Source organism: Barbus barbus (assembly GCF_936440315.1).
Source record: "Barbus barbus genome assembly, chromosome: 35".
Lineage (NCBI taxonomy): Eukaryota > Metazoa > Chordata > Actinopteri > Cypriniformes > Cyprinidae > Barbus > Barbus barbus.
Genome location: NC_136763.1, coordinates 27,669,906 through 27,686,844, shown reverse-complemented (window position 1 = coordinate 27,686,844; position 16,939 = coordinate 27,669,906). Strand labels below are relative to the sequence as shown.

General features: G+C 40.1%; 1 protein-coding gene across 4 annotated transcripts in view; it reads right to left on the bottom strand.

The window, feature by feature from the left end:
• LOC306854953 (ubiquitin-like modifier-activating enzyme ATG7) overlaps nucleotides 1–16,939 on the bottom strand; it is a 116,435-nt gene that overhangs the window by 45,734 nt on the left and 53,762 nt on the right. For all 4 annotated transcript variants that reach the window (XM_079393272.1, XM_079393274.1, XM_079393271.1 and 1 more), the window contains 2 exons: nucleotides 16,172–16,247; nucleotides 4,924–5,004 (listed from right to left, as the gene is read on the bottom strand). In XM_079393272.1, coding sequence (XP_079249398.1) covers nucleotides 4,924–5,004; nucleotides 16,172–16,247 — 157 coding nt within the window. The remainder of the gene's footprint in view (nucleotides 1–4,923; nucleotides 5,005–16,171; nucleotides 16,248–16,939) is intronic.

Here is a 16,939-nt window from a genome sequence, read left to right as displayed (position 1 = left end):
CAGTTGATACTTATTGTAATTAAAAAACAATGTCTGAAGAATGAACAATGTTGAAAGTAGAATTGTAGCTTGTTTCCCTCTATCAAAACAATTACATTGAACATACCTGTCAGAGTGCTAAAAATGCACTGAAATGGTCAAGCTGAGGCCTATTAGCTGAGGCCCCGTTCTATTCACCCCGCGAGTTTTCATCCTTCATTCTCGTGAATGTGTACGTGCCTCCGGACGCGTGCGTGAGCACCGCGATGCAACAGCTGGCTGAACAAATATCTGAAACAGAGCAAAGGTACCCGGACTCTTTTTTAATCATTCTTGGAGATTTTAATAAAGCAAATCTCTCCCGCGAACTGCCAAAATACAGACAGCACGTTACATGTCCCACCAGAGACAGTAATATATTGGATCATTGTTACACAATAATTAAAGATGCATATCACTCTGTCCCACGGGCAGCTCTGGGGCTCTCTGATCACTGTTTGGTTCATCTCATACCGACCTATAGGCAAAAACTCAAATCTTCTAAGCCTGTATTAAGAACTGTTAAGAGATGGACTAATGAAGCAGAGCAAGATTTAAAAGCTTGTTTTGACCTCACTGATTGGAGTGTTTTTGAAGCCGCTGCCACCGATCTGGATGAACTCGCAGAGACTGTAACATCATATATCAGTTTCTGTGAGGATATATGCATCCCCACCAGGACATTCTTATCATTCAATAATGATAAACCGTGGTTTACTGGGAAACTCAAACAACTTCGTCAGGCCAAAGAGGACGCTTACAGAAGTGGGGATAAAATCTTGTATAACCAGGCCAGGAACAGACTAACAAAGGAGATCAGAGTGGCTAAAAAGAACTACTCTGAGAAGTTGAAAAAAGAACTTTCAGCCAACGATCCGGCGTCGGTATGGACTGGTCTGAGGAACATCACCATGTACAAGACACCACCCCCACAGTCTGTGGAGAATCAACAACTGGCTGACGATCTCAATGTGTTTTACTGCAGATTTGAAAAGGCCAGACTGACACCCAGCACCCGCTCTGATCTGCACTTCACACATTCACCTTCCCCCCCTGCAACCCCCCTTACTCCCTCCCCCACCATTCTACCTGCGTTTAAAGTCTGTGTAGAGGATGTGAACCGGGTCTTCAGAAAACAGAAATCTAGGAAAGCTTCAGGACCAGACGGTATTTCACCTGCCTGTCTAAAAGTCTGTGCTGACCAATTGGCCCCCATCTTTACACAAATCTTCAACAGATCTCTGGAGCTGTGTGAAGTTCCCTGCTGCTTCAAACGCTCCACCATCATTCCCGTCCCCAAAAAGCCCAAAATCACTGGACTTAATGACTACAGACCTGTCGCACTCACGTCTGTGGTCATGAAGTCACTTGAGAGACTGGTCCTGGCCTACCTGAAGGACATCACTAGACCCTTGCTGGATCCTCTTCAGTTTGCCTATAGAGCAAACAGGTCTGTGGATGACGCTGTCAATATGGGACTGCATTACATCCTGCAACACCTCGACAAACCTGGGAATTATGCAAGGATCTTATTTGTGGACTTCAGCTCGGCCTTCAATACCATCATACCTGACCTTCTCTCAGACAAACTGAGACAGCTCTCTGTGCCCTCCTCCATCTGTCAGTGGATCACCAGCTTCCTGACAGACAGGCAGCAGCTAGTGAGGCTGGGCAAACTCACATCCAGGACTCTCACCATCAGCACTGGCGCCCCTCAGGGTTGCGTTCTCTCCCCACTGCTCTTCTCTCTCTACACGAATGACTGCACATCAAAGGACCCCTCTGTCAAGCTCCTGAAGTTTGCGGACGACACTACAGTCATAGGCCTCATCAAGGACGGTGACGAGTCTGCTTACAGACAGGAAGTTGAGCAGCTGGCTGTCTGGTGCAGTCTTAACAACCTGGAGCTGAACACGCTCAAAACTGTGGAGATGATAGTGGACTTCAGGAGAAACCCCCCTGCTCTCCCCCCACTCACCATCATGAACAGCACTGTGACTTCAGTAGTCATTCAGATTCCTGGGCACCACCATCTCTCAGGACCTGAAGTGGGACAATCACATTGACTCTATTGCGAAAAAGGCCCAGCAGAGGCTGTATTTCCTCCGCCAGCTAAGGAAGTTCAACCTGCCTCAGGAGCTGCTGAAACAGTTCTACTCTGCAATCATCGAGTCTGTCCTATGTTCTTCTATAACTGTTTGGTTTGGTTCAGCTACCAAAACAGACATCAGAAGACTACAACGGACAGTTAGGACTGCTGAGAGGATTATCGGTGCCCCTCTGCCCAGCCTCCAAGAACTTTACACCTCCAGAGTGAGGAAAAGGGCTAAGAAAGTCACTCTGGACCCCTCACACCCAGCTCACTCTCTCTTTGTACTGTTGCCCTCTGGCCGGCGCTACAGATCACTGAGCACCAGAACAGCCAGACACAAGAACAGTTTTTTCCCCCAGGCCGTATCCCACCTGAACAACACATAACACACCCCGGTACTGTACATCTGTAAATAACCCATCAAACCTTCATCTGTACATAGGACACATGCACATTCACAGTTCTGTCTATGGCCAAGTCTCTTTCCTGTATATTTTTATTTTTATTACTATTGTTATCCTTAATTATTGTATATTCTCTTCATTAGTGTTCTTTATCACCTTAATTATATGTTGTCTGCACTATGTTTGTACTTTCTGTACTGGAAGCTCATAACACCAAGACAAATTCCTTGTGTGTGCAAACACACTTGGCAATAAAGCTCTTTCTGATTCTGATTCTGATTCTGATTAACCTGCTCTCAGTTGTCTATTCATAAGATTCTGAATTTGGATTAGTTTCAGGGATATTTGGAAGAATCTTGTTCATTTGAACATTTTCTGAAGCTACCAAGAGTTCAGATATGCAGTGTGGTAACAACATATTTGAAACATGTTTCATGCCTCTTAGGGCTATGCTTCTGCTCAATAAACCAAGATTTGCCTCACCTGGATTAAGTTACTGGTTATTATTTGCATATTTGCAGTGTCACTCATAACTAGATAAAACACAAATTTACATTTGGTTTTTGACCATTGAAAATGGGCAGGATTCAATAATTTGGACATGGAGCTGGACTGAGGTCCTGATATCTCTGGAACTGAAGGGCCTTAGAAATGAAGATCAGGAAACAGAATCTAAAGGATTTTAGGAAATCTTAATACTTCTTGAGTTACAGGCATGCAAACTTTAAAAAAGAAAGTTTTTAGCAATCATACATGTAGGTTTATGCTTAGACACAGGGAAACAAAATACAGTAGTCAACATTTGAAGTGGATCAAAAAAGTTCATTAAAGTTGTCCTAAGACAAGAACGCACTTTGGTTTTAGGACAACTTTGATGAAAGGTTTTGATCCACTTCAAATGTTGACTGCTGTACATTCCTCATTTGAATATTATTTGTTCTTCAGACATTCAGACTCAGACTCATTCAGTGAAGTGACCCACATTTGGTTTACCACTGAAAAATTGTACAATTTAACAGTTTACTCTTGGAGCTACATTGACTTCCTAATATCTCTGAGTGAACCATTATGGGCCAAAAAATAAAATTGGATACTACGTTTTTTTTTTTTTTTTTTTAATGTTTTGCCTGGTACCTCTGGTCTGAGGATCTGTATATCCTCATGAGCACCTCTCTATGATGTCCAATTAGTTTGTCCGAACTACGGATGTAGCATGGTGTGGATGTATTTTCTGAGTCACATTTCACAAACAAACAAGTAAACAGACAAACAAACAAGCAGTGTGCACTAAAGACCCATCGGGATGTGTTCAAAAACACGTCAAAAACACACACTTGTAGACAATGGACAAAAGTTTTTAATGTGCTGCTGGTTGGAGTTTTCTAAGAGAAATACGTTTCCAGAAAACCTGCGGCATTATATGACCTTTATTACGCCGCATTTGAAATGTGTAGCTGTTTGGTAAAAAAGGTTACAATATAACTGCATCACATCAAAATCAGCTCAAACTGATAGTAAAGATGTTCAAGCAGGCCCATTTACAGCTAATGGCCTTAGTGTTTTACTGAAATATGGTTTTTACTTCTCTTTATAACAAAACTCCTTTTTCAGTATCTTAAATGAACAATTCAATGATAAACACAAGTTTGTTATCATTTACTAAACCCATATGTATTATTTAATAATCAAAATGTTGCTGATTCGATGAGCTATCCCTTTAAAAGACATGATTGGGAACCCTAAGACTTTTACCTTACACAGTTCCCTAACAGTCCTGCATCAAAGTGTAAGGATCTGAGACTTTTTATGAGGCTTTTATGTCGTTACAGAAAGAAAAGACACAAAGAAAACAGAGAGAGAGAGAGAGCGAGAGAAAAGTTGGGACACAGCAGAAGAGGGGGAAGGGAGCGGATACAACTCCCCATCAGCCTCCAGACTCTCTGTGTTCACGTACGAGTGTGTGTTTGGAGGAAGGAGTGGCTACAGAGCTGCTAAATGAGAGAGAAACCACAAGGAGAGCACATCCACACATGCAGAAGAGATTGAGCAGCCAAAATCTGATTTATGAGACGTGAACCCGTCGACAACAGCGTGACCGCTGGGAAAAAACACTTCAATTCAGCCCTAATTACTCACATATGGCTGTGACATCAACAAGGAGCCTAATTCACAACACATGGCCTCTCTAACACACATGCATCCTCTACAGATACTTCACATATCTGCAAAGGAACATGCTTAAGATACCAGCACACTCGCTAGACTCCATACACGAGCTGTACGACTGTACATTATCTCACTGTTATAACAAATCTTTTTCTGTTTTTATCACTCAAGCATTGCTTGACATTTTTTTAAAAGTTGCATTTATCTCAATCCCAAATCAAAAGCATGTAAACGGTCACTTACTATCAGTGAGCATGCAGTGCATTTGTCAAACGCCAAACTTGCAGGAAGAACGTTGTCAAATCTTGACAGGAATCCTCGAATCTGGAAAGAAAACAAATGATTTTTAAGCTACAGAATCAGGACAGAAAATATTCCTTAATCTCTAGCGCCACCTGGTGCCTGTCAGTAAAGACAGCAGGCGGCAAACATTAGAAACACCATCTTGTGTTTGGGTCTGAGACACTTCATTTAATTTCCCATTCCATGGGGTTTCCTGATCTTGCCAAATGAGTTTTAATAAAAAATTCAGCTTCATAATATTCGTCAAACATCTTCCATTAAAAGTGTTACAATACTTAGGTTTGTCGTCATCAGAGAAAAATACACAATGAATTTGAACACTTTTCGTTTATTTTGAAATGAATATTCTGAAAAGAATTAAACTTACATAACTATATATTTTTTTCAAATGACAGACTTAATGTTACTTAAAATGGTTACGTAAATCATGACTCTTTTAAAGCTGTTAAAGAGACTGCTGTATAATTAGACGCCAACAAATTGTATGAAATTATATTTTGCATAGTACAAATCAAGCCTATTGAGGACAACTGTTTCTTTTTTTTCTTTTTACATTTTTAATGACATTGACATTTATTATTTATTGTAAAAAAAGTGAAAATAGTTTGTACTGGATGTGATTTTTATTTTAAGTAATATTGTATATATGTTGTTTTTGTAGGCATTTTTGCATGGAAATTACAATATAAAAATCTATATTCTTGCAAAAAACAGACATTTTTCTGCAAGTAAATGATTTTCTGCAATTAATTTATTCATTTAGCACATTCCACAACAGCAGAGCAAAGTGCTTTCTTCTGACGTAAAAACAGCAGGCAAACGACAGAGCGCTGTGTTCAGTTACAGTCACGTATCTCTCCATGCGTCTCAGGAGTTATGCTGCCGGCTGGTCTTAATTGAAAGCAAATTAAAGCAAGAGCCCGAGGGGAAGATAAGAGGGGCTGAGGCTTCGGCGTGAAGATTAGCAGGCGTTTACAGGCGGCTGATGCATTACACACTACCCATGAATCAAAGCGCTCCAGCACAAGACACTTTGATCTAAATCCACATTTAAGGAGTCAAATCCACCAAATAAGAGAGATTCATACTCGGACATTCATCGTCTGCTCAAAGCTGTTCAAATATAATTACTTTTTAATCAAATTGAGGGAAAAAATTAGAGAACTGAAATTGTGAAGTTTGAACATTTGCATACTGCAGCAAAAAATACACACTTCAATCACTTTAAAATGAATGTCAATGCAACAAAAAACGAAAGCAAGTGTCAACATTGGTGAAGAAAGATGCATAAAGTGTAGCGTTAAACATGAAGACTTGGACGGATGGTGTTGGTGATTGATGTGATTCTCTACACCTCTGGTTCCTGTTTTACACCTGTGTGAACTTCAGCAGAACGACTCCATGCAGCCGCTGAAACCACCCAAACACCAGCTGACTCAAGCACACTCACAGTTCACGAAGGCATTCGTTTCCAGATGACACTTGGCTTGACTTCTTGTCACTAATGCAATGCAATCCATACATTTTAAAATCCTGTTAATGTGTCTAAGCAGTTTTTCAGGGCCACTGCATCAAGGTTTTGCAGGGCTCAAGTGATTGAACATCTGGGCTGGTAATTGAAAGGTTGTAGGTTCAACTTCAGGATCCATGAACCATTAAGTCTCTGATCGAGATACTGAGCCTCGGCATTCCCAGAAGAACACTGCAAGCCATTCTGCATTAAAACAGAATCCGCTAAATGAAGGAGGATGCCTGAAACAGATCTTAACACAACCAGCGCCGGTGCGTGCATACAGGCGAACTAGGCAGCTACCGAGATTTTAGTTTATCTTCTGGGCATTCATTTGGAATTAATGCACTCGTATCAACAAGTTATCTCCCTATTAGTTATCCTAAATGTAAATGAACTCTGCTTCATAGTAATGCCACTCCCACACATTACTAGCAGCATCAATGGAAAACACCTTCATGCACATCCATAAATGTCATCAAAAGGAATAAAACTATCCGGACATGGATACAAATGACATGTGCTGCTGGTGATGAAATATAAGCTTACTGTTTGTGTGTGAGAGAGAAAGCAGGGGAGATACAGCTGGAACAAGTGTAGGTGTGTGTAATCTATTAAATACGTACATGCAAAACACATTTGCTGTTGTTCTTTAGGCAGGTAGCCGGTCATAAAATATTTTTAATACAACAAATTTGTATTTAACGGGATCGCAACTTCTTTTAACGGTTATTCAAAGCACTTCAGTCAGCGACCGTGCACTCTGAACAAAACTCTTAACTCATTTTTACCCCAAATCCCCGTTATTTCCAGCCCTTGGCAAGGAGAAGGCTAACCGTTATTGCGTGCATAATATTTATATACTCCATATATTAATATTTATAAAGCTAAACAGCTGTGCACACCAGCAACGGGATTTCGGCTGAACGAGCACAGCTTGAACAAATTTCTGTGTCTCTTATTTAAAATTAATTCTCCCAAATCTTCCACTTTGGGCCTGTACATACACTTAATTTGCATTTGCAGCTGTATTATTATTATTATTTTTTTTGCCAGTCACCTTTATGAAAAAAAATTAATAAAAAATCTGAACACATGCTCGTGTCTGCTTCTATATTAGCGAAATTGTATCAACAAAGAAAATCTCCAGTCTTTCACATGAATCATAAAGATGGTGTTTAATTGGCCTTTCGGTAAGTCCCTCCCCTCGAACATAGATGAGCCAATGGCATTTACAACCCGAATTCCGGAAATGTTGGAACGTTTTTTAAATTAGAATAAAACGAAAACTAAAAGACTTTCAAATCACATTCACAATAGAATATAGATAACATAATAAATGTTTAAATTTTACACTTGTATCCACTAAATGAGGTAATTTCAAATTTGATGCCTGCTACAGGTCTCAAAAAAGTTAACAAAGTTAATTAAGTTAATTGACATCAGGTCTGTAACATAATTAGCTATAAAAGAGATGTCTTAGAGAGGCAGAGTCTCTCAGAAGTAAAGATGGGCAGAGGCTCTCCAATCTGTGAAAGAGTACGTAAAAAGATTGTGGAATACTTCAAATACAAAGGCTTTGCAAATCTCATCATCTGCAGTGCATAACATCATCAAAAGATTCAGAGAAACTGGAGAAATCTCTGTACGTAAGGGACAACGCCGAAGACCTTTGTTGGATGCCCGTGGTCTTCGGACCCTCAGACGACACTGCATCACTCATCGGCATGATTCTGTCATTGACATTACTAAATGGGCCCAGGAATACTTCCAGAAACCACTGTCGGTAAACACAATCTGCCGTGCCATCTGCAGATGCCAACTAAAGCTCTATCATGCAAAAAGGAAGCCATATGTGAACATGGTCCAGAAGCGCTGTCGTGTCCTGTGGGCCAAGGCTCATTTAAAATGGAAAAGTGTTCTGATGGTATGGGGGTGCATAAGTTCATACGGTATGATCTTTCACCTATAGAGAACAGTGCATCATTAAACGAAAAACAGGTCGAAGACGACCGCAAACTCTTCAGCAGCTGGAACCCTATATCAGGCAAGAATGGGACCAAATTCCAACACCAAAACTCTAGAAACTCATAACCTCGATGCCCAGACGTCTTCAAACTGTTTTGAAAAGAAGAGATGTTACACCACGATAAACATGCCCCCATCCCAACTATTTTGAGACCTGTAGCAGGCATCAAATTTGAAATGAGCTCATTTTGTGCATACAATTTTAAAATTTCTCCGTTTAAACATTTGTTATGTTAACTATGTTCTATTGTGAATAAAATGTTGGCTCATGTGATTTAAAAGTCTAAGTTTTCATTTCATTCAAATTTTTAAAAACGTCCCAACATTTCTGGAATTCGGGTTGTATTTTATTCCATTTTCTGAACCCAAACAAAACAAAATGTCTGTAAGCATTCAACCCAATCCCAATGAAGACAAAAATGTTAATTTTCTGGTTGTCATTTTCTTAAGTTACAATTTTCATCTGTTCAAGCAGAACATTTATGTCATGTTGTGCTTCAGCAAGGTTTCTCTGGCCAAAGCTAGCTAACGTTGAAGTTAGTGAGTCCATGCTAACGTACAAACCTAAATAGCGGACTGTTCTCGCGTCTTGTACAATGTAGGTCAAAAACACATAAACGAAGGTCTACATATCACTGAATCTCCATATTAAACTGGTTAAATGTACATTAATTTAATCGTACCCTGCGATACATGAACAGTGTTGATCTGAGATGTAATATGAGGCTTCTCCCACTCGCCTTTTGATCTGTAAACCCTCGCTTCTAAATTAATCGAGTTACCCACCATGTTTATTTTAAAATATTTTATATATCCCTCCATGGCATATTTAATTCCCACTTGAATGGTGGTCCTTCCGTGTCCAAAATTGTTCCACAACATCTTGTGACAAGGTTTTCACACTGACAGCTGTCATTGTAAGAGAGTGAGCAGCTCCGCTTGTTTGACCGAGGGATCGACAGTAACTGAGGGGGCGGGGCTTACCGATCGGTCAATTGTGAGTGTGAAAGGGGACGGCATGACCGTGTTTTGCCCAGAACAACAGTTGAGCTTGTGCCAGGCCTGACTCTCACTATCATCACTATATTCAGAGATATTAGTGTAAACCAGTTACGATTACTGTCTCGACACATGTCAAGCAAGTTAAGGTCAACTAGCTTATATCTAGCTACCCAAAAATAACACATTTAGTTTAACACAGAGGTTTGCTAATGCCTAAGTGTTTTCAGTGGACAGATATTTCATGTTCAATATACACTATAGCTGAAAAGTTTGGGGTTGGTACACTTTTTAACAGTTTTTGAAAGAAGTCTGACCAATGCTTCAGTTATTTGATCAAAAATACAGTAAAATTGTGAAATATTATTTATGTGTATAATAATAAATTCTGTGCATAATTTCCTACATGCATATCTGTTAAACTGTAATTTATTTCTGTGATCAGAGCTGTATTTTCAGCATCATTACTCCAGTCTTCAGTGTATCTTTAGAAATCATTGTAATATACTGATTTACTGATCAACAAACATTTCTGATTATTATCAATGTTGAACACAGTTGTGCTACACAATATTTTTGTGGAAACTGTGAAACTTTTTTTTTTTTTATAGAAATCTTATAAATGGCTTTACTGTCTCTCTGCAGTTCTCCACACTTCCAGCAGGGGGCAATGCAAGCTAAAGAGATGAATCACCCATCATGAGTGTGCCATGCAGTCATGTTGAGCCCAACGCAACATTAATGCAAGAAAGGTCAGAACACTAAATCCCGTCAAGAACAATTTATGAGGTTGGAGATTATAATGACCCAGTCGTCGCATGTGTCCTGTTCTCCAGCTTATGTCAATGTGTTGAGGCTAGTCACAGTCAAGAGAGCTTTTCTGATTAATCGCATTATGAGTAAGGAGTCGCATATTTGCAATTATGTGTTCTTGAGGAGGGGAGCGTTATTTCTGAAGGGGCATATGCATGCTGCACGCTGGTGGAGCTAACAACCCAAGAGCAGCTCTTTGACGTCTGTAGCTGCATCATTAGCCCCCTGTGTGACTGTGAGTGTGTTTGAATGTGTGTGTGTGGTTTGTTGCATGCGGGGGGGGGCTTTTGCTACAACGCTGTGCTAAGCTTCAGAACACAGGCAGGGGGTCCTGCTGTGCCACTTTATGAATTATAGCGAGACTGTGAGATTGGGAGTTGCAGCATAGCAATATAAACAACTACATATAATAGGTATCATTAATTCAAGTTCATGCAAGCACAACTGGATATACAGTGGGTACGGAAAGTATTCAGACCCCCTTAAATTTTTCACTCTTTGTTATATTGCAGCCATTTGCTAAAATCATTTAAGTTCATTTTTTTTCCTCAATGTACACACAGCACCCCATATTGACAGAATAACACAGAATTGTTGACATTTTTGAAGATTTATTAAAAAAGAAAAACTGAAATATCACATGGTCCTAAGTATTCAGACCCTTTGCTGTGACACTCATATTTTTAACTCCGGTGCTGTCCATTTCTTCGGATCATCCTTGAGATGGTTCTACACCTTCATTTGAGTCCAGCTGTGTTTGATTATACTGACTGGACTTGATTAGGAAAGCCACACACCTGTCTATATAAGACCTTACAGCTCACAGTGCATGTCAGAGCAAATGAGAATCATGAGGTCAAAGGAACTGCCTGAAGAGCTCAGAGACAGAATTGCGGCAAGGCACAGATCTGGCCAAGGTTGCAAAAAAAATTCTGCTGTACTTAAGGTTCTTAAGAGCACAGTGGCATCCATAATCCTTAAATGGAATACGTTTGGGACGACCAGAACCCTTCTTAGAGCTGGCCGTCCGGCCAAACTGAGCTATCGGGGGAGAAGAGCCTTGGTGAGAGAGGTAAAGAAGAACCCAAAGATCACTGTGGCTGAGCTCCAGAGATGCAGTCGGGAGATGGGAGAAAGTTGTAGAAAGTCAAACATCACTGCAGCCCTCCACCAGTCGGGGCTTTATGGCAGAGTGGCCCGAAGGAAGCCTCTCCTCAGTGCAAGACACAAAAAAAACACCTGAAGGACCACAAGATGGTGAGAAATAAGATTCTCTGGTCTGATGAGACCAAGATAGAACTTTTTGGCCTTAATTCTAAGCGGTATGTGTGGAGAAAACCAGGCACTGCTCATCACCTGTCCAATACTGTCCCAACAGTGAAGCATGGTGGTGGCAGCATCATGCTGTGGGGGTGTTTTTCAGCTGCAGGGACAGGACGACTGGTTGCAATCGAGGGAAAGATGAATGCGGCCAAGTACAGGGATATCCTGGACGAAAACCTTCTCCAGAGCGCTCAGGACCTCAGACTGGGCCGAAGGTTTACCTTCCAACAAGACAATGACCCTAAGCACACAGCTAAAATAACGAAGGAGTGGCTTCACAACAACTCCGTGACTGTTCTTGAATGGCCCACCCAGAGCCCTGACTTAAACCCAATTGAGCATCTCTGGAGAGACCTAAAAATGTATAATTAATTTCAAGATTTCAAGCCATAACAGAATGGTCTGCCTTTATATTTGTGAAATTATGCTACATCAGACATCTGCGCAAAACAAAAACAGCAGACGGACTGAATGAGATGCAGATTCACTCTCTGCCAGCAGGTGGCGCTTATGGAACAGTAGCAATACAGGTTACCGCTGTAAACCAAGCAGCTGCTTATAAACACTACTTTAATATGCATTATATGGAGATAAGAGGAAAAGAAAATGCCACTGAAACATATCTGAAGACAGTCAGTTCATCTCAGAGATACATTCATATATTTGTCTTCCTGTATGTGAGCATCGCAAACACTGAGCTTGGTCTGCCTGCTACAGTATTTACACCTCTTTACAGATTTCCACACAAATTTCATTTTGGGAAATTATTGCAATGCAGTTTGTGTGAAATTCTGGAAGAGAGACTGGCCAAAATAAAACCTTCTGACCTACTGGTTCTGATTTATAGGCGGTCACCTCTAGAACCAGAAAATTTACCACACTACTGATTTAACACAAGCAGGCGCTTCTTTGAGCTCTTGTGTGCTTTCTGAACTCGCCATTCTTGTTTTGTTTGGTGCGTAGATCGTCTCTTCTTCTGCCCTGTCCTGTTGTGACGGTTAGCAGTGTGTTATCACTCGCGCCTCCTTCTGGACTGATCGCCTGTGACTGACCGCATCAACCGAACCACGATAGCACAATGCACCATTACACTCCTATGTGTAACTGATCATGCTGCACCTTGACTGACATTATAAGTTGTACTTACAGAAAACAATAAAATAATATAAAGTCAATCCATCCAAAGATTTAAAAAGAAGTCATCTGCAGTGCCAGGTCAAGAGGAGCACAAATAGAGCGAGCTTACATACATTCTCTTCATCCTCAATGCTTTCAATACACAAGCCCATCTCTCTTTTTCCTTTTCATTCTCTCTGACTCTAGAGACTCATTAAGCTGGTGAATGTCCCCAAGTGTGCGACGATAAGCGTAAAAGACAAACAAGGCCAGCGCTGCAGCCCTTCAGTATGAGCCATCAACCGCTTTCATGAAGGATTACGGATTTGCTCCTGTATCCCTCGCTCAATTTTCCATTTCCTTTCTCAGCAGCTGTCTAATGACACAGGAGACAATAGTGATGGACCCCACATCCATATATTTTTATCTTTCATTTTTAACTGTCTCATACATTTGCTTAAAATGCATCACAACTCCTCAGAAACTCTGGGCATTTCGGACTTGTTGATTGGATATATATCATATAAATATCATATTGTAGACTTCATATCACAATATTATTGTATTGTGAGATTTTGATATTGTTCCATCCCTAATATCTTGAAAAAGTGTGACGACGCAAAAGAGAACTCAAATCAGTCCGGTTTTGTGAGCGCACACAGAGAAAGTGCCACAAGTACTGAATTCACTTCTCTTTTGTGACTTTTCGCACTTGAACTGACAAATACACACAACAAAAGCTGACAAATTGTCTGTTTTGACATAATTCACATAAAACGCTCAGTTATGTCTTAAGTGAATGTAAACAGTTGAGAGAATATTGGATGCGTATCGGTTTATTGGATCTCTATTCAATTCAACTCTTGTTCATACTGACAACATATACATAGTTTCAGATTGGTTTTTGTTCTTAGCAAACTCAAAAAAGTTGTTTATTTACTCATTTAAATTTTCATTTTATCTTATTTCAGATAATAAAGCTGCTAGTTTTTGCCATTGTAATATTTTTTGTGTTGGTGAGGACATTATCCCAGCCTCAGGCCACTGATGTTAACAGTTCCTGGATGGAGATCAGCAGGTTTTAGGGACGATCTTTTCTGCCATGGAAATGTGCAGAACGGTTTTAAATTGGTCAGGGGGCTCGTGGCGAAGCAAAAGGTCACTTTTACTTCCCACGAGAATCCACAGTGTGTTTGAGAAAGTGTGACTTGAGGCAATGAGCTGACCGTGGATCTGCTCGCTTTAGGCGAATCATCAGGACTTGACAAATGGCGTTGACAGATAAAAAGAGACGAGATTCCCGCAACTGATGCTGCCTGCTGCACGTCTGAATGCCACATGCCTGCTGGACACTACTGAGTATGTGCGGTTACTTTCACAATTAATGCAACGTCTCAGCTTGTGACAAACCATAGAAAACGGTCACAATAATGAGAGGATGAATGCTAGTTCCTCTTCCCAGAAGTGCTTGTTTTGTTTATTTATATAGCTCAGCTTAATACAACTCATGTTGCCCAAAGTGCTTTACAATCACAAGCTAAAAAACATATCCAATCACATAAACACACATAAACATTAACCCATTTAAAGAAGCTCTCCATTTGAATTTAAAAGATGTTGTTTTAACATAGCTTTGAACATGGGTAAGGATTTGGCAGATCGAATAGATTGAAGGAGGTCATTCCAAAATTTAGGGCCTGCTCGAGAAAAAGCTCTGTCACCTCTATGTTTATATTTTGTCCTGGTAATGCAAAGCAGATGTTGATTTTCTGATCTCAAGGATCTAGATTGGGTGTAGATTGCCACCAAACCGGACAAATACACAGGAGCTAGATTGTGCAAGGCCTTAAAAACAAGTACGAGGGTCTTATAAATAATTCTAAGTCGTACTGGCAGCCACTTTAAAGAAATTAATAATGGAGTCACAGAATCATATTTCTTTGCTGACTTCATCATTTTTGCTGCAGCGTTTTGGATTTTCTGTGCTCGAACATCAACTACATAATAAAGAGAATTACAATAATCCATTCGAGAAAAGACAATGGATGTAATTGCTTTCTTAAAATCTGAAGTAGATAGAAATGGTTTAGTCTTAGCTAACAGACGTAGATTAAAAAAAAACAAGATCTCACCACAGTATTTGCCTGTCCAACTTTAAATCACTATCCAGAACAAATCCCACATTTTTTACACAAGATTTAACAAAACCAGTCAAAGAAGTTGCATTCAAGCACTGAAGCACATCCTGCTTTCTAGGGCCAAACACAATAACCTTGGTTTTATTTTCGTTGAGCTTCAAAAAATTTGCAGCCTTAACATCGTGTAAGCATGCTAATAAAGCGTCAAATGAATTTGAATTTAACTCTCTCACGGGCAAGTAAATCTGCATATCCATGCGACTTATATCAGCCTTCCTAATTCAACAGAGGTTATTTTGCACTTACATTACTAAAATGATTGATGATTTATTGATCTGAGCAAATAAACATCTGTAACATATTTGGAATTCAAAGGAAAACTAGAGATGTGATAAAGCAGCCCTCTTTTCTATGAATCTGAGACGGTCTCCTAACCAGCCACAGCCACGACAAGCAGCAGGGTTTTTTGTTGACTCTTTCATGTCAATTTTTTGTTGTTCCACAGCGGAATATCACTGGTTCAAAGACAATGTTCACATAACTTTATATTATACATCTAATAAATTACAACTGGCGGTCAAGCTTTGCAGCATTTTTGGAATGTGTTTTTAGTGTGGAAAAAAAGGGCTGGAATAACTACACCTCTTAAAATCCACTAGGTGTCATACACTTGCCGACTTTGTAAATTAATCAATGTAGCTTGTAAAAATAAAATTGCATTCGATTTTTTACTGTTCACATTTATTAAATATGACTGGATTCCAATCAGACATACACAAAAATCAGAGTCTGAAGCTACAAAATTGGACTTTTAGCAACTAGCATCAACTTATGCAAACTGTAAACTGGGGCAAAAATCTGGGTAAAAGTCATGTAGTGTATTCCAGCCATTACTGGCATGTCAATACACTACAATGTTTAAACCAGCAACTAATCGTAATTAATTGCATAGACTGGTATTTGTGGAGAAGATCCCCAAATGTAGATAATTCAAAGACATTAACATTACTGTGGCAGACCAGTAAATGACTGCTTTAGAAGTCACTTAGCATCAGCATAAACACTTCAGAACAGATCAGCTTAGACCAGCGTGAATTTCAATGCCAGATCATCTCATGCTGAGGATGATAATATCCCCACAATCAACAACACACAACACGGCGCTCCTCATCTGCAATGCTCGTCTGTTCAGCAGCGTGTTTACATAATGATAATTCTTAAAATAACAAATACATGCATCAGACAGGAGCTCATAACTGACCTGATGGGGGACGAGACCCAGAGAGGTCGGGGGTTCATTCATCCGGTCATCACTGCTACTGGCCACAGAATAACCTCTGACAGAAAACACATCAACACATTCAAATTAGACTTCAGTCAATCCCTTAAAGAGCACTTTTATGCTTAGTTACTGTGTGTGTGTGTGTGTGTGTGTGTGTATGTGTGTGTGTGCATGTTTATGTGGTTTATGAGGACATGGGTATGACAGAGGTATTACAATATGAAGGTGGTTTATGAGGACACTGCCTAGAGTGTCTGTGTGTGTGGGGGAAAGTGCTGCAGCTGGATTTAGTCACAAATCCTGAGACCATAACTGTGACTCAAATGGCAGCTAGTCAAAGTATCAGAAATAGTCAAAGAGGAACATACTGAGTATTAAGCTGCCTAAAAGCTATGCTTTGAGTATTACTAATGCATCCTGTTTGTTAAATGCAAAACGTGCTTCAAAGCATCAAATGCAAACTACAGGTCCTAAAAAAATTAGCATATTGTGATAAAGTTAATTATTTTCTGTAATGTACTGATTGTCACGGTGCACACACGAGGGAGGAACCAGGAACACGCAGACGAGGATATAAACTCAAATAACACTTTACTGACATCAAGGCAGGGCAAGACAAGGCAAGGCAGGGTAAGACACAGACATCCAACACCGGGGATAACGAGTAGACCAGACGAAGTTTAACTGAACAGACAGGACTAATATACACAGGTAAATCATAGATAACGAGACGAACACGGCTAGACA